Source organism: Cyprinus carpio, chromosome A2 (assembly GCF_018340385.1).
Source record: "Cyprinus carpio isolate SPL01 chromosome A2, ASM1834038v1, whole genome shotgun sequence".
In the NCBI taxonomy this organism is placed as follows: domain Eukaryota; kingdom Metazoa; phylum Chordata; class Actinopteri; order Cypriniformes; family Cyprinidae; genus Cyprinus; species Cyprinus carpio.
Genome location: NC_056573.1, coordinates 14805604 through 14831942, shown reverse-complemented (window position 1 = coordinate 14831942; position 26339 = coordinate 14805604). Strand labels below are relative to the sequence as shown.

Sequence of the window (26339 nt, the reverse complement as noted above, 5' to 3'; positions counted from 1 at the left end):
GAGTGAAATAATATTTTCCTGTAAAAGAATATCCAATAATCTCTGTTTACTCTTCGAAAAATATGTTTTATGTTGTAGTATAGGGGCAGAAAAACAATGCTTTGAATGTTAAAGGGGTCATATGATGTGATTTTAATTTTTCCTTTCTCTTTGGAGTGTTACAAGTTCTTGGTGCATAAAGAAGATCTGTAAAGTTGCAAAACTAAAGTCTCAAATCCAAAGATATATTCTTTATTAAAGTTAAGAGTCAACCACGCCTACCTAAAACGCCTCATTTAAACATGCCCCCACATATCTACGTCACAGTGTGGGAAGATTTGCATAATGCCACAAAATGTTCATGCAAAGAAAGAAGGCGTGACTTTTATTCTCGCTGTTGTCGCTGCCGCCATGTTGTGGAGATGCTGTGTTTGAAAACTACTTTGTTTGGCCTTCCAAAAGAGGACACAACTAGAAATCAGTGGTTAAGTTGTATTTCAACACTGTTCCAGAACAGTTCAACCCAAATATACAGATGTGTACTGCACATTTTATGGAGGATGAGGACTGTTTCCTGAACCAGTAGCCTACAATGCTTCTGTGCATAAAGGCTGTTTCTATAAAGTGGGGCAATTCCAACTTTGCAAGGACAGTCTGGCGCTTCTTACTCACAGCCTGTAAGTAGGTTTACATATTTAAAAAATTTGCCACTGATGATACAAATGACAAAATTAAAAACACTAAATTAACAATAATCCTTTCAAACTTCTCCGATCACAAATGCAGACATGGTTTTTGTTAACGCAGCGTGATACGCAACGCGTAAAAACACAGTATAAGTCATTATAATCAGTAATTATGTCCAAACTGGATGCAACAAATGCCTCATTTGTAATGGGTTTTGTCTGGTTGTGCCAGGAGACGGCATCACAGTATATTAAGGGGCATAATATTTCCGTCACACGCTTGAGGCATTCAGCCAATCACAACGCACTGGATAGCTGGCCAGTCAGAGCACACCTCGCTTTTCAGAACGATGAGCTTTGTAAAAATCGACACGTTTCAGACAGAGGAGCAACAATAATGTACATTATGTGAAAAAATAATGTGTTTTTTTAACCTTAAACCACATAAACACATTGCATTACACCGAATGCACAAAATAATGTTCATTTTAGCAACATCATATGACCCCTTTAAAGAATCGAATCACCATTTTTGGTCCAGGTGACATCTGCTGTCCTAGCCGAGTGCTTTTCTATCTGTGCGGACTGCTATATTTTACCAACTTTTGTGACAAGTGGAGGCTACTCTCCGCTCAGGGAGCCTGTACATTGCAGGCTATTGAGGCAGAACAGCCTGTTAGGATCCCTAGAGGAAGCACACAGCTTAGCATTGCACAGTGGAATGGTACTTTTTGCTGCCTGGACCCTCATAAAACACCTCTTTCTCTCTGCTGCTCTGCGATCCTTTCAATGAGACCCTGCATTTCCCCCTCTTCTCCTCTTCAGAGAGAAGCACAGATGGTGTCAGAAAGAGGGGAAGAGTTTAGGAGGAGGCGGAAGAGTGACTGGAGGGCGGTGGTATTTGGATGGCGGGAGGGACCCTTTGTGATGCAATGTTGCATAAATAATGCCAAAGGGGCTCTAAATTCACTGTTGCCATGACGACCTTTGTGCCTGACTGCACTCCACGTTTTGCTTTCCCGCTGGAAGGCAGTAACTACCACTCTTCCAGTTTTTCTAATGACTTAACTCTCTTCATAAGTGGAGATGAACGCAGTCTAGTGGGATAGTGATGCACAGACACGGCTCTTTCTCAGCACAGACAGCCTCTGGAGTATGGTACATGTGCCGGTAAGGGCGGTGTTATTTTATTTGTGAAGGCAACAGGTGTTTTACTGCGGGACTAAAAGCTGGAGTAGTTTTGTTGATGTCGATGGTTAGATTGTCAGAGTCTAATCAGTTGTTGTTCTCTGTTTGCGGATCCATCTTGAACTTATTGATGTGAAATATGAAAGGTCAGAGATGATGCTTGTTTGTATCGTAATTGCTAATGCTTTTTCAGTTACAGAGCTATGCAGCTTGCCTGTTTGTTGCAAATGCACCGAAATGCATCTGCCATAAAGTCATTAAGTGAGACTCTAGATCTGTATAATGATGTTGAAAAGTGTTTGAATGCTGCAGTTAGCGCCTCTTTAGTTGCCATGGTTCATAGAGCTCTCTTCAACACTCTGAATTGGTATTTTTGTAGCCTTCATCTGGGTTTGTGCCCAAAATAGCAGGTGATGCGTTCTGGAGCCCTCTTAGTGTTAACCGCTCTGGGGACAGGGTCTTTGACCTTGTGGCTGAGTGAACTCATTTCAGCCTTGTCACAAAAGAAGTGGGAATGACGCACTGACTGTCGTAGCCTCGGGTACAGGCACATAGTGCAGTGTTTCTGACTGGATTTTCACAGTGATTACTTTAAAGAGGAGCTCTGGGATTTCAGCTCTGATTTAGCATTGACAAGTTTGTCGTTAAATGTTAAGCAGAGCATATCTAATTAAGAGAGGAGTGGGAGGGGCATGTACAGTTGTGCTGGAATGGTCCAGTGACTATCAAAGTTCAGAATAATGCCTTTGAATGTCTGGAACTATGGATAAGTTAAAAAGAATGTACTCTTTTAGTTTTTAATCATTGTACGTGGCAGACAGCTGATTCATTATCGCCAGGACCCAAAATTAAGTATATATATATGCACCACTGTTTAAAAGTTTGGGGTCAGTAAGATACTAAAACTTTTATTCAGCAAGGAAGCATTCAATTGAGTGCTAGAAAAGATGTTTATAATGTAACAAAATATTTATATTGTAAAAAATTATTTTTATTTTTTTATTCATCAAAGAATCCTGAAAAATGTATCATAATTTCCTCAAAAATATAAGGTAGCACAACTGTTTTCAACTCTGAAAATAATAAGAAATATCTTTTGTGCTCCAAATCAACACATTAGAATGGTTTCTGAAGGATCATATGATACTGAAGACTGAAGTAACAACTGCTGAATATTCAACATTGCCATCACAAAAATACATTACATTTTAAAATATACTAAAATATTTTTTAAATAATTTTTTTTTGGAAAATGTAGTATTATTTCACAATATTACTGTTTTTTACTGTAGTTTTGGTCAAATAAATGAAGCCTTGGTGAGCAGAAGAGACTTTCTTTAAAAAAAATCACATGAACTGTACTTTTTAAACAGTTGTGTATATTATTATTTATTCATGAAAAAATATGCTAAATACAGCTTCATTGTCAAACATAATAATAATAATAATTAAAAAATTAAATAACTATTATTCACCTGTTTTCTCCTTGCAGCATCATAAAAAACTAGTTTCCATCTCTCTGTAAAACTCTACCTGTCACAAAAGATGACACAGCAAGAATTTGTTCATAATTAATTTATTTTGATGGTTTACTACCAGTCACATATATTTTTCCATGTAGAAAAAGTCGTGACAGATGTTTGCTTTAATAGATGGTTTGTGCGCCTACTTACATCAACAAGGGTGTGACAGCCATTCTTACAGTTTGACCATGTTTAAATGGCAGTTCCTAATGAAGTTGTTGACCTGAGACTAGATTTATGATCATTTTTGAAGAAAGAAAATGCAAGTGCATTTTATCAATGTGTAAAGAAAAGCCCTGAGTGACTGCACAGCCTCACAGTGTCTCTACACCCCTACCCCCACCCCCCACCCCCCGCCCCACACACACACTCTCTACATAGTAGTTACTGGAGCATGTGTAAGTGCATGTGTAGTACATGTTATAGACAGAATCAATTCCATAATTGCTTTAGGGATTTACACATACGCTCTGTCTGCTTTATATTTGCAGGAGCTGCAATTTGAGCGACTGACGAGAGAGTTGGAGGCAGAGAGGCAGATTGTTGCCACCCAGCTGGAGAGATGCAAGCTGGGATCTGAGACTGGAAGCATGAGCAGCATCAGGTGGGTCTACCTTAACTCACCACACCATCACCACTTATACCAGCTAAAACTAAAGATAGATGTCTTTCACGACCTTCAATCTCTCCTTGATCTTCACCATCCCACTTGTCATTAAGCCATCAAATGTCATTAAAATGTTTTTTTAGTTTCCTCCATGAAATCCTTTGATGTCCCTTCCCGGCATATTCCAGCATGAATATTTTAGTGTAACCACATTCACAGGAGACTCAGATCTAAATTCTAAATTCTTTTACTACCGCAAAGTAATCAAAGAGTTAAGTTGTCACAAGCTTTGAATTCAGCCTGTAATTAAAATCTCACAGATACTATAATAAAACAGACTTTATGGATTATATATGTAATCACTTTGACCTTTCAGAGGCTGATAAGTGCTTCTAATCACTGTTTACAGTGTTCAAATCAAATTAAATGGACCCATTTTATTGTCTTCTTGTTGTTGCTGTGAAGCATATTTTGTGTGTTTATTCATCTAGCTTGAAAACTCAATATATCAAATGTCCTTCAGCTGTTTAGTCAATGAGACTCCCATGTTACTTGCTTTGTCAGTGATATTCTGTTGTGCAGGATGATGTCAGGTTTAAAGTAATGCATCATGGGTTTTAGTATCAGTACCATCAGTGTGAGCAGGGCACTGGAGACTTCAACCAGGGGGAGCCCTGGACCCCCTCATATTGTTACTGCAGTGCACATGTACGTGACCTTGAGAAATTATTATAAAACAGAACATGTCAAAATTTACAGCTCAATGTACTCATATTTCCTAAGCTATTTTGTATTTCCTTGCCTATCACAAGTCATTTTTGCAAGTTCCCCAAACCCTGTTTTTTTCATGCAGCAGTTCAGTAGCTTCTCTCCCACATTAGACGAGAGCTGCCAACAGACATGGTTAGGCACATAGAATATTTAATTAGAGTAAAGTGGAGTGGAGACAACACAGGCAGTGATGATTTGGATGTCAGGCCATCAAGTGCTTTTGCACTTAAGTCCATGAGATGACTTATTAATATACACTACCATTCAAAATATTTTGGTTTGGTAAGATTTTGCAAGTTTTAGAAAGAAAAAAAAATACAGTACAAACAATAGTATTGTGAAATGTGTTTAGCATTTAAAAATACATTTTACATTTGATTATAAATGTTATAATATTTAAAAAGTGAAAAAAAAAAAGTGACGTGACATACAGCCAAGTATTGTGACCCATACTTGTGACTCTGCATTTAACCCATCCAAAGTGCACATACACAGCAGTGAGCACACAAACACCATTATGTAATATATACTCATATATTCTCTTCAATCAAATTTCTTTATAGACTGGCATTTAACTTTAGAATAGTACTGTTTTTGAATTGTTATTGGTTAAAGACATTTATAATGATGTCATTTTTAATGTCATCAGCCTCAGTGTTGTTGTCCATCATTGAACCTGTCCTTCATTTTTACTCTAGCTTGATCTTTTGATTGTTCTTGCATTTATTGGCGACTGTTGGTGTGTGTAGTATTAAAGAGTTAGATCAGATCTCTCCTCAAGACAAATACAGCTTACAGAAGCTGCTCAAGGCTATAATAGAAGCTGCTAGTCAAATAACATGGTCCTCAAGTATTTAAATAGGGTTTGCATGGATCTTGATTGGTCTCACAATTCAGGGTTATTTTACTTTGTGGACTTTCTATCCCTTAGTTATTTTCTGCTGTTGACTGCAACAGCCATATATTTTTCTGTGATGGCATTACTAGCTGGTGTTCAATTTCAATTGCAAAACAATACTGATACAAAACACTTCACTGGCTATTATTTGTTTCTTTTTTATAAGACAGCAAGCTGAAAATCACAGCATCAGGAGAAGCACCATGGGCTAAAGAGAGCACTTTCAGCCTGTGACCCACTTGTTTAATGAAACATGGGTCTTTTCAAATAGCACTCCATTTTGAACAAACATAATACTGGCCTACTTCTTCAGCTGTTCTTCAACTCTCTGATACTCAGCAGAAACAAATCTCTGATTAGCCAATGTGCAAAATGCTTCTGCAGTCACAATGGAAATGCCAAGTGAAGTTGTCTTATTGCCTCTAGCAGGACGTCCATCGGACCGAACCTCGGCATAGCGTCAAACATCTGCTGCTCTGAGTGAGGCCTTTGACTCGATAGTAGACGTTCACTGTTGAGCCCTATCCTGTAGCATGGAGTTGTCTCACTAAACGCTGTCTGTCGAGCACAGCGAGGGAGTATTAAGCCAAAGCTGTCTGACTGTTTTTCTGCCAGATTAGTCCACCAGTCTCCTATGAGCTTGGACTGCGCTGGCACTGTGTACACGTCTACAATGTGTGCCTCGAGGAGAGATAATGCTTTGTTGGCATGTGGTGTAAATAAGTTGTATTGAAGAGACAATGTGTTTGACAGCTCTTATGTTCTAATCTCGCTGTAGTATAACGGGAAGTGAGAGCTTCTGTCCATACAGTAAGCAACGGGAAAATACTATTATTAGTATCCTGTGCGCAGCAACAAGCTTTTTGTCTGTTCCTGCAGTTGGTAGAGTTATGATGCTTGCTGCATCATGTATATAAAGTGTGTAACTTGATTGCAGTGTAATCTGCTTTGAATAAAAGCATTTGCCTAAATAAAAAGGAAATGCATGAATGTGCATCTAGTATCAAATACCCACTTTGTTTGAAATTGCACATGAAAAGGAAAGAAAACTTTGAAAGGCATGTCCACTGAGACTTTATGCACAAGAAATGCATTATATTTCTTTTTACCCTTTAGGTGAAGAGGATACATTTATAGAAAGAAAGATGGTGGGCCAAATTCACTGAACGGTTTTGTGTGCTGTATTTCATCATAGAAATCTGCGTTGTTTTCATTAACCACTAGCAATCTATTTTAACTTGGCTTTAAGTGAGCTGAATTAGCAGTGTGCTGTATGTAAATTAATTCAAACATGCAGTGTAGAAAAGTACACTTTTAGCATTATGGCAAAGGCAGATTTTTTATCTGTAGGCTAACTAAAGGTTGGGGGGGGGGGTGAATGTACAGCGCTCTCTTCCACCTTCAATACCCATGACTGAGGTGCCCTTGAGCAAGGCACCAAACTCCCAATTGCTCCACGGGCGCCACAGCAAAAATGGCTGCCCAATGCTTCGGGTGTGTTTATGTGTGTGCACTTGGTTGGGTTAAATGTAGAGCACAAATTCTGAGTATGGGTCACTATACTTGGCCAGACGTCACGTCACTTAAACCCTCCAGCATCAAGAACAGAAAGTGTGCATTATTGCAACATTTTTGGTCCTCTTTGTAACATTATCTGATATGTAACATTCCTTCAGTGTTTTGGGTGCAAAACAATGCAGCATATTAATTGGTGCAGGGTTATTATAGTTAAACAAAAACTTCAAGGGATAGTTCACCCCAAACTGAAAATTGTCATCATTTACTCACCCTCATGTTGTTCCAAAACTGTATGGCTTTCCCTCTTCTGTTGAACACACCAAAAAAAAAAAAAATTTTACAAAGTGTTGGTAATCAAACTGTTGACGGTAGCCATTGAATTCCATAGTATGGAAAAGTACTGTTTGGTTACACACATTCTTTAAAATATCTCTTTTTTGTGTGTTCAACAGCTCAAAGAAACACTGCTGTTGTATTGATACTTAAAGAAAATTACTGAATTTTATTTGTCCATACAATGAAAGTGAAGTGACGTGTGGCCAAGTATAGTGACCCATACTCAGAATTTGTGCTCTACATTTAACCCATCCAAGTGCACATACACCGTGAACACATACTTGGAGCAGTGGGTAGCCATATTGCTGCGGCACCCAGGGAGCAGTTGGGAGTTCAGTGCATTTCTCAAGGGTCTCACGACCTCACAGTTGTGGTATTGAGGGTGGAAGAGAGCACTGGTTATTCTCTTCCCCCACCGACAATTCCTTCTGGACCTGAGACTTAAACCCACAATCTTCGGGTTACAAGTCCCTGAGGGGTCAGTTGGGTCCAATGTTGCTTCATTATATGTACAATAACAGTTCTAGAAAATATCCTCTTTTAGGTTCTTCTATTGTTTTCAACACATACCCATTGAAATACATCCTGTTGAACCCATCTAGAACTGGGGTTAGGGTTAAGGACAGTGGCAGTAAGAAACCTTCCCATCTGCCTGTGCACCAGGGTGTCTGTGCTCAGACAATCCCTCTCCATTCTTACAGGATATTAAGCTTATTAAGGGTGTCTTCTGCACTGGCTGACTCACACTACGTGTCTCCCCATACAGTACGGGGAATACAGAGCGTATTGATTTAGCAAGCAATCTGTCAGGCTTAAGGGGCAATGAAAGCTTCTTCTGCTACCCAAGTTTAGTTATAAGCCCGGACTGCTTGATTTGAGCCTAACCGTGTAGACTTAAACCCAGTTTGGTGACTGAGAAACAAGGATAATGTCTGCATCTCAATTACTGGGGCGACCCTGCAGTTATTATATTGAAAGTAGCTTTAGATAACTAGGTTATGCTGAATGACTCTTTGGAAGATATTTATAATATTGTATAACAGATTTTGATTCAGATATAGCTGAATTGTTATTGAAATTTCTGAAAAGAAGTTTAAATAGTAGTGTAATGTATCATAGTATTTTAATCAGCTAAATCTTGTTTTATTGTTTAATGTTAGGTCTTAATGTGGTTCTAGTGTATTTTTACACAGAGGAAAATGTCTTTTGATTATATTACATGTCTGTCAATGCCAGAGGAAGTCTACCACCGACAAATACTTGATCTGTCTTGGGACAAAGCCAGCACACTGCCGCCTAGCTTAACTAAGACAGCCTAGTATAGTGTAGATCTCAACCACTGAGTTCCCTACATGTGACATCACTCACGCTGTCAGCCTAATGACCCACCACATCCTCAGATGCCCTCAAAATAACATTTTGTCCTTTTAGAAAGTACACTTGCAATAGGAAATGTGTGATTGATCCTGTAATTGCTCAGCTGAATGCTGTTGTCTTAGCCTCATGGCAGCACACTGGGGTTAAAGCAATGTTTATCTTTTTTTAGCACTGAGAATGAAGCATGTTTCATTTATTAATTCAAATTAGTCTGAAAACTCCTTTTGAAACTTCAAGTGGAAATGCAGTGACCTTACCTGAAGTTATAAGTTATGTAAGTATATATATATATATATATATATATATATATACATGCATACATACATACATACACACACATATATAGACCGTGGGATTCCATATAAGTACTACAGTTACCACAGTTTTGTATCACATCTAGTGCGACTATATTAAAAGTACTATAAATTTTCATGAGGCAGTTTCCAGACGAGAGCCATTCTGTGCCAGCCTGGGCTGCAGAGGTGTCTGGGGACCCGTGTTTATGTTGCCGTGATTTGTAGTGAGAGTATTTTACTTTCATGCCAGTCATAGTAATACACTGTAAAAGAGTGTTTGCCATCACAGAGCAGCTGTACAGCATCTGTGCTACACCAGCCTTTTACTTTTTATCCACTGACACAATTCTGCTGTGAGAAAGTCAGCCATGATTCAGCACTTCAAGAGGGGCTTTCTCATTATGGGATGCTCTCCTGCACTGGGATTGAAATGCATTCCTCTCTGAGGACTGTGTAACATCTCTTTTGATTTGTAGTGTATCGTATATCAACTCATGAAGAGTCCAAAAGCCCACACAGGATTGTTTCTGCTTTTCTCTTGTCCTTGCTAAACTGACTTTTACAGACTGTAGGAGTGCTTCTATTGGCAAAATGACTTAAATGTCAGTCTATTCCTCACATAAAGATATCAGATGTTTCAGAAGACTTGGAATATGGTACTTTTATGATACTTTGATAGTACTTTTTAATCACTTTAGAGTTAAACAGCTCTCAATCTCATTCATTATAAAGAAAGACGTGGGCAAGATAATCTTTTAAAAAAATCTCAGTTTGTGTTTCACTGAAGAAAGTAAGTCAGAATTTACAATTTACAGATTCTTTTTATTTTTGGGTGAAATGTCTCTTTAATCTTGGAACCCTAATTGATTAAATAAATTATTTCTGTCAGTCTAGCTGAAAAGTTACATGATAAATTGCTATATGTTATATCTCACATTCAGTACCAGGGCTAACAAGGACTATTTTAGTCCCACTCATCTGGAGTTTAATGATGGGTGGCCCGGCTCTTACGGATGAATGCCTTTGCTCCACACTCATTAATACAATCACGTGAAGCCCTTTCACATGCTCTGTCAGACAGCATGGCTTATAAAACACACTAAAGACATGGGAAAGTAGTTAGCCCGACCCCCTCGATCAAACACATGTGAAAATCACCAGTTAGATTTATGTGTATAATCTGAATTTCAACACAAATCTATTTGAGATGACATTCTGCTTTTCAAGTTATGTTTATTTTACATTTCAATTCCTTCTACTCTATATGTTATATGTATAAAGCTTGAAATAGCAGGCAGCCTCTCTTTCTTGATGGCATGTGTCTATCTTTCTGTCTGTCAGATGGGAGGCACTCATTGACCCCCAGCGGTTTGGGGCCGGCCTCCTCCTCTCCTTCCCTCTTTCACTCTTTTCACATACATTAGCAGTGAACAAAAGCCGCTCACAGCTTTGTTCCAGCCTTTCATAGCATACTTTCACTCATTCACACCGAAATCTCATCTTTCTTTCTCCCATGACAATCCAAGGCAAACAGGCTGTAACAAACATACACAAAAAACCTTTTAGTATTACTGCAGTTTAGGCAGCTAGGTTTTGTAATGTAAGTTTTAATCTTTTGATTTAAGATTCCTGTTGTGTGTGTTTGTGTGTGTACCTATTTCACATTTATAAAACTGGTTTAGAATGGATTTATAAATTTGAAGTTGATGCTGATTGGTCAATATAGAATTGCATATCTATTTATATTAAATGGCACATTAAGCTGGTCCAGAAATGTCAACAGGGAATGCTTGAGTGTTCAACAATGAGTGAAACCACATTGAATTGATGGGTTGAATAAACAGATTTTGTGTAGAAGCTATACAAGAATTTGGTCCAAACACCAAAAGAAAAATAATTAGCTAAAATTAAGGCAGTGTTTAAGTATCACCTAAGCTTAACAGGTAGGAAATATCACCTTTGAGCACCATTACTGGTACTCTTAACAATTCAACAGGTGCCACTGTCAGGTGATATAATTCATTAATTTACCAGTGTTAGCATTGCATTTGTTTGCAGTTCACACCCCTTTGTTTGTTGTTTATTTGACCATGGCCGTGATCTTGTGAATAATTGTAGAACAATATGTAGACAATTAAAATAAGCCAGAATGGAGGCAAAGAACGCTAAATCAGTGTGCTAATTGTAATGGCCAAAATCACATTGCTCCAAGTGTTTTAGCTAATATGTTGAGTCAATATGGAAATGGAGCACATAAAGAACAGTGATTAACTACTGACCACACAATGACCCACAGCTGTGATTGCCTCATCTGTCATGTCATTATTCTCAAGTTAATTATCTTGAGAGAAAAAAATATCTTCATCCTAAAAGGCTTTAATGATCCCCAGGAAGACAGACTCATTTTGTACTATCAATGTGATGTTATCTATCCAGACGTCTTCGAGAGCGATATCACGATTGTCAGTCTTAGAGTATCCTGGAAATTGAACGACAATTTCCAGCCAATGGGAACAATTAGTTATTTTTTGTTTATTTATTTTATGTTGTAGGCCCTTATGATCATATCTCACAACTGAATCTGCGTTTATCTATCTTAGAGGACTTATTTATTTATTTGCTTGTAATTACCTTATTTACCCAGTAATTGTCTTTTAGAGGGAGCTATTAAAATGAAAACCGTTCATGCTTGTTTGAAGGCAGGTCGACTCACTCATTAAAACAGAGGTTTGGGTAAAAATGCCTTGTGGCTCATCACTGTTGCTCACTCTCTGTCTAGGCATTGTTCGTGGGAGAATTGGTGATGAATGGGTTTTAGGAGAACAACGGCGTAGCCCTATTAACATGTGGCGTTTTGTTTTCTTCTGCGATTCGTCACCCCCCTGCACAAACATAGACAGCCTCACAAAATGAATCCTTACACACTCGCCGGAAGAAAATCAATAGAGTGATTTAGCAGCTGCTGTAAGGCTCCAAGGACAATGGGGTTAGCGTTTAGCCTCCCGATAGCGTTACGGGTAAGGCAGGCCGTTGTTTACCGTGCAGTGGCAAAGCCAGTCATTGATTAAGGGTCTTTTGCTCTGCGTTCTTCCTTAAGCCTTCATTTCCACTGAATCCATTGCCATCATAGCGACTGTTTGTGTGTTCTAAAACGGAGATGATACTTCATTGATCAGTGAGTTATGTGATTCAGAAAGTGTGCAAATAGGTTTATGAACTTGATGGGTAAACAGTTACATAAACAGTTTATGGCAGCTGAAGTATTTAGCAACAAGACATGGCCAAAAGTGCACTATTGTTTAAAAATATATATTATTATAAATATATTTTAAAATGTAATTTATTCTTGCAATGGCAAAGCTAAATTTTCACCAGCCATTACTCTAGTCTCCAGTGTCATATGATCCATCAGATATCATTCTTACATCCTAATCATATCTTATTATTATCAATATTGAAAACAGTTGTGATGCTTAATATTTCTGTTGAAACCATGATACATTTTTCAGGATCCTTTGATGAATAGAAAGTTTAAAAGTACAGCCTTTATTTAAAAATAGAAAACTATAAAGGTCTTAATTGTTACTTTTGATACATTTAATGCATCCTTGCAAAATAAAAATATTAATTTCTTAAAAAAAATAACAATAGCGTACTGTATCTGGACGCTCACATTTAATTGAAAGATTTGGCTGTTTAACTACTACTAACAGGTGCATAAAACCAAGCATACAGGTGTACAAGACAAACATTTACAGTAAAATAAGGCCCTTTTCTGTTCCACTGTGACATGCCCCTGTGCACAAAGCAAGGTTCTTGAAGAAATGGATCACTGAGTCTGAACCATTGAACAAATTTAGGATGAATCACGAGTTAGAGCCCATTATGCCTGACCTCACTGATGCTCTTGTGTCTGCTTTACCAGAAAATTGGAAGCTTGTACAGAAGACCAGTTCCGTATTAATGCCCATGATTTTGAAATTAAATATTCAACAAGCACATACAATATAGGTGCCCAAACAATTGTGACCATGTATTGAAGATATAAATGGTCAGTTGCAGGCGTAGGATTGTACCATAAGGTAAAAGATTGTTCACTTCACTGTTTGTGTTGATGATGCATCTAAATCTGTTCTATCCTTTATCTTACAGTTCTGCAGATGAAAAGTTCCGCTGGAACAACCAAGGTAACTGGACAGTTTTCTTGCTGAAATTTTCTTACTCTTGAAGAGCACATGAAGAGCACCTTTTCCAATGCATTTTGACAGTTGTCATCATCTAGCAGCCCACGTGGTACACCGTGCATGTCAGAGTGAAACATGTTGACTTTTGACTTTATTGATTGTGCGCTACAGCAAAATGTTAGCCAAAGATGACAACCTTTGCATTCCAGAGCATAAAACACTGAGGAGAGGCTGAGATTGAAGAGCAGGAGCAGTGCAGCGCATAAATGATTCATGAGCTTGCAGTCACGCCACACTCTTTAAAATACTGGGCTCTTGATGAAGCATCAAAACAAAACCAGATTAAGCCTCTCATCCTCATTCCTGGCTAGTTCAAATTAAATTTCTTTAGTAGATTCCTCAGTGGTGGGTTTTGTACTTCAAAGTGTTTTGGCCTTAATTAAAATATGTAGCTACCCAACTACCAAAACTACATTGTAAAAACATTGTGATAAGGTTGTGATAACATTTAAATCCATATAATACGTCCAATGCTGTGTGTGTGTGTGTTTTACAAAAAAATTGTCACAATGCTGCAGACACATTTATAGATCGAATATCAGATTCCACTGTCTTTTTTGATATTCATTTATTAAATTATGTCATAGACTATCTTATATGACTCACATAATCTGAATAAACAGCATATGGTTGTTTTTTTGGACACAAACCTCCTTTCTGTAGTTAAAAGTATTTTCCTATGTGTTTTTGAAATATCTCATTTAGAAGTACAGATTATGTTACCTTAAAACTTAAGATGTTGCAGATTGGTCTGGTTTTATTTGCATAGTACAAATGTGATTTTAATATGTAAACTGAACATTATAACCTTTGGGTAGGTGGTTTTATTAGTCTGCTCGATGAAGTTACCTTTCATGTCTTTGTTGACAGATGGACAGAAGGATATAGAGGAGGAGCTCACCACAGGTCTGGAACTTGTAGATTCCTGCATCCGATCTCTTCAAGAATCTGGTATACTGGATTCACAGGAATTCACTGCAGGCGAAAGTAAGGAGCACTTTTAAATGCTGGAAGTTTAACACAATTAAGAAATGACTGAGACTCGACAATGCTAATGACTTCTAAATGTTCCGATTCTGCAGAGTTGTGATCTTAAGCTGACATGATTGATAGTCAGGTACTATAATTTACATTCTACAGTGTTCTCTGACAGAAATGCTTTTGTAACAGCCCATAAAATGAGCTAGCAGGTGTTGCTCTGTAGAGCACAAGAGCTTGGTGTATCCTCCAGCTTTCTGAAATTCGTGAGTGAGCCTTCCTGCCTGCCTTATTATGCATGTTAGCAGCTCAATGCATGAATTACAGGTTAATTCTAAATTGAGTTTTTTGGGTAACAAATTCAAGGAGGCAACAAATGTTCAAATAGTGTATGTCAAAAGGCATATTTACCCTGCTGAGAGTATCATGCCTACCTCATCTGAACAGATTAAATATGAATACTCTGAACAGTTGATATATTTTCAGAGGCTCAGTTTCTCAGCATTTAATGAGGTTTAGATATACAGTAGTGTAAAAAAAACTAAACTGTAACTTAGCTGTAACTAAACAAACTTAACTTCTGGAAACTTAAACTAAAGTATCAAATAGAAAATGAAATATTGAGAAAACTGCTAAATAAATCAGTGTACATGGAAACATGGACTCTTAATGGTTTTTAATGAACCATCTTACAAGACAAAGTATATTTTGTATTTATTTACTCAGCTGTAGTGGTTCCAGTCTCTCTAGTTGTGAGTTATAAATAGAATTCAGCTGAAATATTTATCGGTTCTGATCTAAAATACAGGTCATAGAATGTGGAGATAAAACCCCTCTCCCCAAATAGATAAGTGACCAGCCACCTAGACATAGATAGTCCACCTCACAACCACTTTGTATGGCAGCAAATGGTATTTTATGATGTCTAAAATGCTTGCGTTGAGACTGGAGAAGGTCCAGAAGTCTGTTTATGGATTTATGAAACTTTCAGCTCTTACTGTAAATGTACCTCTTTTTGAATCTGATAGTGGCTAAAGTGGTTATAGTAGTAAACTCCATCCATTTTCAATAACCGCAGTCAGACAGTCATCTGAAATGACCCAGTTATCATCTTCAGTGGTTTTGAAGTCACACTGTCACATAGTCAGTTTTTGGGAAATATTTTCATAGACTTCAACCCTTTATTGGTTTTCTTTTAATCTTATTTGCAGCCTATTTTTGTTTGAAACAGAATCAAAGATGAACATTTAGCAAGTGAATATCATTAAAATAAGGTGTTTCATATTTGTAATTCATCTTACAGAATGTTGTGGCATGTAGATATTTTGTAAACAAACATTATTGCTCCATCAGGCCATTTCAAACTCAACATCTTTAAGTGCTGTCAGACATCCTCAGAAGAGGAAAAACATGCTTTGGTTAACACAACACAAACCACACACCATCATGTTAGACTTTGCAGTCTGTCAGAGATAAACAGCATGCAAACTCGTCTCTGTGCATGCAGGTGATATGTGGTGCTAAATCACAGGAATCACTTCATCACATTCCGGGGTACAGAAATTTGGATTTTGCTCTGTTAATCCTGTAAAACATAAATTATGACTTTAATTAATTTTAATGAATTAATTTCATTAAAACATGTTTACTAGTAAACATGTGAAAGGTAGTGTACATTTTAAAGTCTGCACCTACGATTCAAAGTTAAGGGTTGGTATGATTTTTTTAATTCATTAAAACATTTCTTATTATCAGTGTTGAATATTTTTGCAGAAACTGTTATTCTTCTACTTTCAGGATTCTTTGAATAGAAAGTTCAAAAGAACAGGATTTATTTGTCACTTTTGATCAATTTAATGCTTCCTTGAAGATTTCTTAAAAAAAAAAACTCTTTACTACTGACCTCAAACTTTTGAATGGTAGTATATGATAATAAAATATAAATATATGAATGTATGCTATGCTGTATATGTAGAATTTCAATAAATATAATCAAAGCTTCATTTAACTACAAATATTTTATTAAAATGAATATGAACACAAAATGAATATTTCATCAGTATATCAATATTTGTGTTTTTCTGTCATGCACCGTTGGTTTGACACTCGCTCAGTGAAGTTTTTGAGTTGCTTTTAACAAAGTGGAAATACTCACATGCTTATGGCCTCATTTGAAGTGAATAGAATCTCTAGCTCTATATTTCTCCAACAGTGTTACTTGATTCACTCACAATTTCATTCTATTAAATGTCTCATCCAATCAAACTAAATGCCGTTATAAAGCCAGTTTCTATTGTTTTTCAAACTGCTTCAGCTGTATTCAATTTTGGTCACACTTTATTTTAAGGTCAAATTCTCACCATTAACAAACCATTAACTACACCTTTTGTCTCAATAAACTCCTAATTTGCTACTTATTAATAGTTAATAAGGTAGCTGTTAAGTTTAGATATTGGGTAGGATTAGGGATGTAGAATATGGTCATGCAGAATATGTGCTTTATAAGAAATAAGCAGCCAATATGTTAATAATAGGCATGCTAATAAGCAACTAGTTGTTAGTGAGAACTGGTTTCTTTCTAAAGTGTTATCTTATTTTATTTTATTTTTTTAGTTTCAAAGTGAATCATGTTAATAGTGTCCAATTTAATAATGTATTATGTTCATTCTGAATTATATCCAGTATAATATGAGTAAAAGGAACACATTTCTAGCTATACTTGTACCTTATTTATGTAATTGTGGGGGACGTACTATAAGACGAAAAAGGACTCTGAATCACTGCTGTCAGCATAAGAAGGAAGAGTGAAGAGAAGGGACTGCGATTTCTGTTCATGCTGACCCCATTTTCTTGAATGTGTGCTCACTGAGTGTCTTCCAGCAGTGATTAATTATGCATGCCTATTCTGTCCATCTACTCACTGTGAGGCTTGAAATAATGAGCAGTATAAAGGAAAGTAAAACAGAGAACTGTGGATGAAGGCTGGAAGACAATGAAAGAATATGAGATGAAATGGTAAAGCAATTAACCAATTTTACAAAGGTAAAATGAGGTGAGGGGAATTATATGGACAGAGAAGAGAGAGTAACAAGATTTGCATCTCCTGGAGGAAACACCTGAGCTTGCAAGGCTGCAAAAGAAACAAAGTTTTATGTAAGTTTAGATTTTAGGCTTTGATTCTATGTAAATGTAATACTGCATCTTGCCGCTTTTGACATTTTGTCATAACAATCATCATACTTCATGCTTGGCTGCACACAAGAATGAACAGTCACTGTAAAGGAAGTTATATATGGTTAAATATATATACAGAGATGACAAGGCAAATTACAATTCTGTATGCAAATAAATAGAATGAAAGACCAAATGCAAATCATTGTCTCTGTTGGAAATAAATGTGTGATTGTTATACTTAATCTTAAAGTTAAACAGTTTTGTCTTGTATTTCTTTTCCCCAAATTCCCCCTTCACAGGACCAGGAATCCTCTCTCAGAGTGCTTTGCAGCTCAATAATCAAGAGGGCACCTTTCCCTATCAAGTCAGTTACCATAGCAACCAGACCCTGGCCCTTGGTGACCTGTCGGCCTCCCAGCCTCCTCTCAGTGGTCAGGTGGTAGGAGCCTTACATAGCTATAATCAGGTGGGGATTCATCTCTTTGTAAAAAATCTGATTTTGACCCTCTTGTATTAAACGGTGTGAATTATACCCTGTTTTTTTCTTCTTCTTTTTTTTTGAGAAAACCCTCTGGGGGGAATTCACTAAGTAGTGTGTCCGCTAATAACGCTGTTTGTTCATGTGCATGCACTGCCTTAATCTTTTCAGTGCCCGAACAATGTTCTTTTTTCAGTCATGGCTTTTGCTTTATTAAAATCATCTATAAATTTTGTCAGTACATTTAGTCAGTGTTCATTCAGATATACTCAGATTAAAATGTATTTAATTTTAGTTGAGAAATTTGTCAGACCAAATATTCAAACAATTTATATATTAAATAATATTTTATATATAGACATAAGACTGTAAGATACTTAAAATGCATTGACAATGTTTTGTATTGTTTTTGCTATTCTGCTATTCTTAGCTATGGAGATGGAGCCCCATGCATGGCATGCAAGAAAATAACTCGTTCCACAGCTTAATTCATGGCCATGTTTTATTATTTTGTTCCCTCGTTTTAATTTAGCTAAAGTGTGGCCACAGTGTCTATTACAGTACAAATTAATACCACAGTTTATCTAAAAGTTTATCACATATGTGCAGGCTGTGCATATTTTAACATCAACTTTATACAAAAAAAAAAAAAAAAAAAAAAAAAAAATATATATATATATATATATATATATATTGTTAATGCATTGTTACTATTTTGCTGTGTTATTTTTTGCAAATGCAAATTAGGCTACAGTGTTGCGCAACAATAATTGTGCAATCTTTATTGAGCCTAAATTAAATAGAAAGGAGCCTTGTTTGTGCTGAAAAGAATGACAATGACTTAAATCCTCATTTGCATTTAAACTGGACTATGAACTGTTGCTGCACTGAATTTCCAATCGAAAAATTGCAAGTGTTTAGTGAATTCACCCCTTTTTCCCTTGAAAATTTCATGTTGGTCACCATCACTTAGTTCACAGTTCCTAGATAAGTGAAATTTTAGCTCTTTACATGTCACTTACCTCCAGGTGACGTCTAATCGTGTTGCCCAGCTGGCTGCCAGAGAGACAGCCGCCCGGGCCCATTCTCAAGACTCCTTTGCCCAGGGTCATGGCAGTGCATTCCACATGCCTGACAATCAGCCAGCAGCCCCTGTAAACTATTCCTGCTCCACTCTACCAGCCCAGCGAGTGAGCTCTCCCTTTTCCATGCAGGCTTTGGGCTCCCCATCCAAACTGCAGAGGCTGGGCTCAGCCTCTGACATGCCCAGCTACGCCACTCTGGCGCGGGTGTCATCGCCCAAGCAGTCCCCGAGCCGGCTGGCCAAGTCCTACAGCACCAGCTCTCCCATCAACATGGCAGTTGGAGGAGGGTCGTCCTCTTCACCACTGCACATGACCGGACCGGGCAATGCCTCCAGCTCGTCTCCGCTACACCAGCTCAGTGCTGCAGTGGGAAGCTACGCCACTCTGTCCCCCACCAAACGTATGCTCCACACCACCGATCAGTACAAGATCTCTCATGATCTGTACGCCAACGCCACCCTCCAGAGACCTGGCAGTCTGGCAGGTCAGTGCAATTTGCGGGATACAGCATTTTCATTTGGTAGTATTACCATCAAAAACACATAAACGCTGGTCACACTTCTGGTAGCGGTTGTTTGATATCATCAGACAGATGAATCGGAATTTGACACTGTTGTTTCCAAGTATATTTATAGCAATTTTGTGCTGGTTAATGGTGCTTGAGAATCTGCCTTTGTCCATGATGTAGGTTCCAGGGGTTCGTACAGCAGTCAGCACAGTCACCTGGGCTCAGAGCTCAGACCCTTGCAGTCTCCTGAGCACCATATCGACCCCATTTATGAGGACAGAGTCTATCAGAAAGCCCCCCTGAGGAACTTCAACCAAGGCCAAGGTAAGACAAGCAGACATCATGTTCTCTAACAATTTAACGTCAACAGCAAAATCTTCTCAGTTAGAACATCATGGCTCTAGTACAGGTGCATTTATGAAATAAAAGGCTTGTTTCGGCTTTCTTTTTGTTCAAAATAGAAATATTTTCCCAAGTGCCCAATTTATAGCAGTGAGCAGCTAGACAGATAGTATTAAGTTTTTGCTTTTAAGGTTTTAAAGTAAATTTACTTCCGTTCACATTTTGTTTTGTTCTATCACTATGGTGCTTTATGGCATGTCTAGATGCCTTTTAAAAAATGTTTGTGTAAAAATACAGTGTAATCTATATAAAAGCACAGGCTTCTCTATACGTACATTACATGTTTGCAGGCTAATGGATGGGGTTTTCAGTGTTTTGACACTGACAGTTTACAACTGACAGCTGTTTCTTTGACTGTATACTCCGTGACCCACTCAGAACAGTCTTGCCACCCACCACTTGAGAATCAGTGGGATAGGGTACAGATTTGGAATTTATTGGTTTATAAAAAGTGGGTGTTACATACCAAAATGGAGTCAGATTGTGGAAAGGGAGGTGTTAAAAATGAATAGGAAATGGTTACATCATGAAAAAAAAGGTTTACTTGACATTTTTAAAAAGGTCCCATTAGAAAAAGTTTCATCATTTCTGTCATATTAAAGTGTTTCATACTAATTTGTATGCTGTAAGTGATTGTTTATTGCTTGGCATTGTGTTTTAAACTATCCTGTTTTTGCTATGAAAATAGCCTTTAGTGCTGACATGACATAAAAAATAAAAGAATAAACAAATTAACATTTTAAAAAGTGTAATTTTTTTATTTGGAATAATAAAAAATAAAATCATGCACACCAGGCTTGTGCAATAAAAAGTAAATGTTCTTGCTGACTTTAAAGTGGGAGTGTTTCCAGCACAGCTCTGAGCTCCAGTCAGCTGGAAAACCCATCAGGATGAACAGCCCTCAGTGGTGGTTTCTGGGTAGCTATTCAAATCTAAACAAAAGCAGGCCAGAGAGAAATAAAAACTGTTTTGCATTGAGACTCAGACAAGCTAATAAAGCACCTACTGAAGAGCTATCATTATGGGTCAGTTAGTTATTTTGATGGCTTAAAATCCTTTCTGTTCTGTTGTACTCCTCCTGTCCTCCTTCTACTCTCTTATGATTGTAATACCTGGTCAACATATAATGTTTTTCACCTTTTTCTGCACCCAAAGATCCAGTGAACCGAGTTTGTGACCAGGTCCTGAACTTTCTGCTCTGTCCCTACTCTCCTGTTGTAGTCCCTTCCTCTCCTGGTGTTGACTCCATACCCTTGCAGCGCACGGGAAGCCAGAACGCCACAGGAACATTCCCCCGTGCCGGCTACGCCACTGGCCCTGGAGCCTCCACCGCCGACTATGCCAACCCCTACCGTACACTACAGTTCTGCCCCTCCACAGATTCACCCTACAGCAAATCAGGACCTGCTCTGCCCCCGGAGGCAACACTGGTCAGGTCGCCCTCTGTGGACAGCATCCAGAAGGACCCCAGGTGAGTTCTCCCACTGTCTAATGCATCTTGAAGGAGCTGCATATGGAGATCTCAGCCAGTTAGAGAGAATTAGAGCTGAACTGTCAGGCTGTGTGATTAACAAATCAAACAGAGCTTCACATGCACAAGTTGTCCATTAAGACACTGTAGGGGAGAGTGGGGTAAGCTGTGCCATTGTTTAATTTGATTTGTCCTTAGGTAAGGAGAAATTAGACCTAATATGGCTAATAACATTTCAGGACATCTGGTGTCAACTGAATACAGAAGAAAAGCATCTATAACACAGGGTCATAGAAATATGACTTCTCAAAAACTAAAAATTGATGAATAAAAACAATCCAATTCCAAAGTCTTATTTATTCGGCACATTATTCGTAAACCACCTAAGACAGATGTCCCTACATATTTGAATGAAGTTAAATTATTTTCAGCATTTTATAATCTGAATAATATTTCTTTCATTTGGAGGCAAAGTTCATTATTAGTTAAGCTGACACAACTTACCTCAAAGCATCAGATGCACATTACCCCACAGATACATTACCATTCAAAAGTTTGGGGTCAATAAGATTTTTTTAATGGTTTTGATAGAAGTCGGTTGTACTCATATGTTGTGAAATATTATTTAATTTTAAAATAACTTTTTAGGATTTTCAGCAGAAATGTTTCTTATTATAAATGTTGAAAACAGTCTTGCGTAATATTTTTGTTGTTTCATTGTTGATTAAAATAAAAAATCTTACCCCAAACTTTTGAATGGTTTTGAATTCACCAATATGAGATAGATATACAGTGTAGATCATGAAACTGCTCAATATTTATGTGCATCTCTCAGTCACAAGCAGATGAACATGATAGGTTCTTTCTAAATATATGGTCACTTGTAAAAAAAAAAAAATTAAAAAAAAAAAAATTAAAAATTGTGCCGTTTGCTTGATTAAGGGGGTGACACATCTTACTTCACTCTCTCCTACAACATGAATCAGACTTCACATGACGTCACTTCCTGTAGTACTTTAGTTCGCCTCTGTACACCTACTAAATCACAAAAAGATATTGCACATTTGTCACAACTGTAACGTTTCTTCAAGAATGATAGCGCATGATTTTATGGATTATATAGGTAGTCAGTTCCACCTTGTTCACTCTGTCTTTATATTAGTATTAAGCATATTTTTTGTTTTATCGTGTGACATTAATTTGATGCGCTAGAGGCCATAGACGAGCATCTCTTGTGAGCTAAAGTACTGTAGGACTTTCTCTTTTTTTTGTTTGCTTGCTTTTTCTGCTGATTTGACCTTGTTTTTTTTTTTTTTTGTTTTTTTGTTTTTTTTGGTTACTTGTCATCCCTTTTGTTGACTCCCCATGCTTTTGTTTCTCTCCTATGTCTTTTCACTGCTAGTGGCTATGGTGGAGATGGTATGAAGTGTGATGCATTGCATTTACTGGCTGCAAACAAATGCACAGACATGGTTCACTAATAGTGTTTGGTATATTAAAGGGTGGGTCTGGCAACAATACCAGCCACAGTTTATCACCAAAATCCTTGTAAATTATACAATGATTTTTTTTTTTTAACTTGAAGGTAATCTGTAGCAAAGTATTGTACTGTATATACACAAAACACTGCATTAATTAGAACTCCTTGTACCCCCATGAACAAACAAGAATGTATAGATTAGGGGTTTTCAAACTTTTTGAATGACACACCAACCACAAATAAAATAATAAACTCCATCTCAAAATAAAAAATACTGATATATATGTAAAAACTATATTTATGTCTAGTTCACACTGAGTGATATGGATGGGACATCTTTTTCATTATGTGAGACCCCTCTTTAATAAAAACCAGCAACAAATTAACTTTGTAGTGCATGTTGAGAGTCAAATGCAAGTGTGTAAGATGTTCATGCTGCACAAGAAGACAGCTAAACATAAATACATTCTTTTTAAAATGTCAAATCCCTTTGTGCTAGACACCTACCCTGTCTCTTTCTCTGCCTGTCTCCTGATAGGTACGACCCTGAATTCCTTGTCTGGAATCAAAATCAAGCCGAGCAAAGAATGACAAAGTAATCCAACATTTATTTACATTTCTACTCCTCATCTCCAAAAGCACTGTTCTCCTCTCTACTCAAGATCATATGCTAGGGCAGCATGACTGTGTTGAGACAAGCTTTGCTTTACAGAATATGTCAGAAAATGTTTTTAATGGATTTCCTTCCAACATTTCCGCATTCTGTTTACAAGAAGAGCAGCAGCCTTTCATTCATCCACAGAAAGGTTAATTTGTGGTCAAATCCGAAGTCATTTTTGATTGATCAGATAAATGGAGTGATAGAAATTAGTCATAGTTACATGAAGAGCAGATGTTTAGATCTGTGTTAGGTTTTCTGGGAGTAGAGGTACTTCATAGGTGACCAGAATTTATTCATTCCTGCAAAGCATCACATTGTGTGCGCGTGTGTGTGTGCATGTGTCTCTCCTGATGTGTTGTTATTCATTGTTTTGTTATCATTTTATGTTAAAGCATGCTTATTATCCTTTTTTATACTTTATTTAACACCATTGTCTTCCTTTCAATGCAAGCAACAGTCATGATTGTGTTGTTGTGTACCACATTTTCCATAATGGAATCATTTTATTGGCAACAAACAATATTTTAATATAGTTAGTTTGGGGTGTCATTTTAAAGTGTATTAAGTGAAACTACACTTTTACCATGGTAACCATGATTTCTGTCAAAATAGTTGCTTTAATTATTGTTACTAAAAAAAAATTGTTCAAATGTGTCATTAGACAGAATTGGCATAAAATTGAAAATTAAATTAATAAAACAAGAAAAGACAATATTAACTGTTGTATAAATATATACAATTTTCTGAAATATATAAATCTTTTTCTGAAATTAATACTTTTAGCAAGGATGCATTTAACTGATGAAAAGTGACAGTAAATTATTTTCAAATGTATTCTTTTAATTTATTTTGAGCTTTCTAACCCTGAAAAAAGTATCACAAAATTATTGATCAACACAAATGTTTTCATCATTGATTATAATAAGAATAGTCTCTTGAGAACCAAATTAGCATATTATTATGATGATTTCTGAAGGGTCATGAGACACTGAAGACTAGAAAATTCAGCTGTGCCATTGCAGGAATACATTTTTAAATGTATATAAATATATATATATATATATATATATATATATATATATATATATATATATATATATATATATATATATATATATATATATATATATAAAATATTTTAAAGCATTATTTTAAATTGGAATAATTCACATTGTTACTCTTTTTATTGTATTTTTGTAAGCATAATCAACTTTAGATAGATGGATAGATAGATAGATAGATAGATAGATAGATAGATAGATAGATAGATAGATAGATAGATAGATAGATAGATAGATAGATAATGTTGTCAGTATCTGTGGTTACCATTGTAAATGATGCACATAGATAGATAATGTTGTCAGTATCTGTGGTTACCATTGTAAATGATGCACATATGTTTTATAACTAATATAATTTGTAGAATCATGTACCAAAGGTTTATGATCCATTCATCAAAATATTACTGACAAGACTTATAACCACCATTATAAGCCATATGCTTGTCGGTGATTCAACAGAACTCTTTTGGTTCCAGAATTATGCAATTAATGTACGATGTGAGTATTTATTTTCCCATTTTGTGGAAATACAATTTATGTGACTGTTTTGTTGAAAAATGTCAGAAGCATTTGCCCATTCTGGCATGTGGAAGCATTAAAATAGTCTAATGCTGAGAAGTGCAGAAGTGATTTTCAGATCTGTGCTCTGAGTGGGTGGCTGGAGATGAAGTGGTCACTGAATATGACAGAGACGTTTCCTGACCTCTCTCATTGCAGACAGTTCAAGCCGCCTCTCAGGACCATTCAAGCATGTGTGTGCTGAATCCACAACACTACTGACCACTATTTCCTAAAGAGGTGGTCAACCATGGGTCGCACATTCACACCCTGTTAGAGCTCACCGCTCCTTGCTGCCCAAATCATATTTATGTGACCGTTAGCAGCTCTTTGAGTCCCCAGTTTCTCTTACAGCCGTCAAAACAGTGTATTAGAGGTTCAGTTTACTCTAGGGTGAGAGCTGTCAGAATTAGTCACCTGTAATCTCAAACTGACTGTGGTTAGTTGCCCCACACAACATGATTTACTGAAAAAGAACATGTTACGTTGGGCCTGAAGCAATATAACCTTACCTTTCCCATATTGATAGAAATGCTGTTCAGCCACCTAAGCTTATCCCTAAACTCTGATTGGTTGACAGAAATGTTCTGGATGACCAAATAAGGATGCTAATCAAATAAATGCCAAGTCATGAAACTCTATGGCGCACACGCAAACTGATAATATTAACAGTGTTAAAGTAATTGGCACAAGCTGATTGGTTCATGTTGCAGCAGCAGCAATAATAATCTACAACAATGGCAATAACCAACAGCAGCAGCAATTCAGCAGTGTAGCAGATCTATTCTGCCAAGACCAAATGCAAACATTGTCATATCCATTACCATGCTAAAATCTTCAGAGAGTTGTCATGATAGAACTAAGTATGTTAGAATGAAGAATAACTTGGGGAAATCTTGTTAAAGGTGGCATGAAACAGAAACTGCGAATCATCTTTTCTTCTCTATTGTGACATATATCCAAATAAAATGTCTTCTTGAACAAGAAAAGAGTCTAGGGCGGGCCTTGAGTGTGTCAAACAGGAATTGATTGGATTGTTGGGTCATTGCCGTTTGCTAAT

At 37.0% G+C, this 26339-nt stretch overlaps 1 protein-coding gene across 7 annotated transcripts in view; it reads left to right on the top strand.

The window, feature by feature from the left end:
- LOC109055255 (catenin delta-2-like) overlaps nucleotides 1-26339 on the top strand; it is a 78314-nt gene that overhangs the window by 21968 nt on the left and 30007 nt on the right. For 2 of the 7 annotated variants that reach the window (XM_042774664.1, XM_042774657.1), the window contains exons 3-10: nucleotides 3868-3980; nucleotides 13332-13366; nucleotides 14294-14410; nucleotides 17875-18041; nucleotides 19082-19622; nucleotides 19827-19970; nucleotides 21270-21519; nucleotides 23538-23594. In XM_042774664.1, coding sequence (XP_042630598.1) covers nucleotides 3868-3980; nucleotides 13332-13366; nucleotides 14294-14410; nucleotides 17875-18041; nucleotides 19082-19622; nucleotides 19827-19970; nucleotides 21270-21519; nucleotides 23538-23594 — 1424 coding nt within the window. Of the gene's footprint in view, nucleotides 1-1649; nucleotides 1836-3867; nucleotides 3981-13331; nucleotides 13367-14293; nucleotides 14411-17052; nucleotides 17555-17874; nucleotides 18042-19081; nucleotides 19623-19826; nucleotides 19971-21269; nucleotides 21520-23537; nucleotides 23595-26339 lie in introns of those variants that run through there. The other 5 variants (XM_042774673.1, XM_042774671.1, XM_042774676.1 and 2 more) reach the window with 4 other exon arrangements.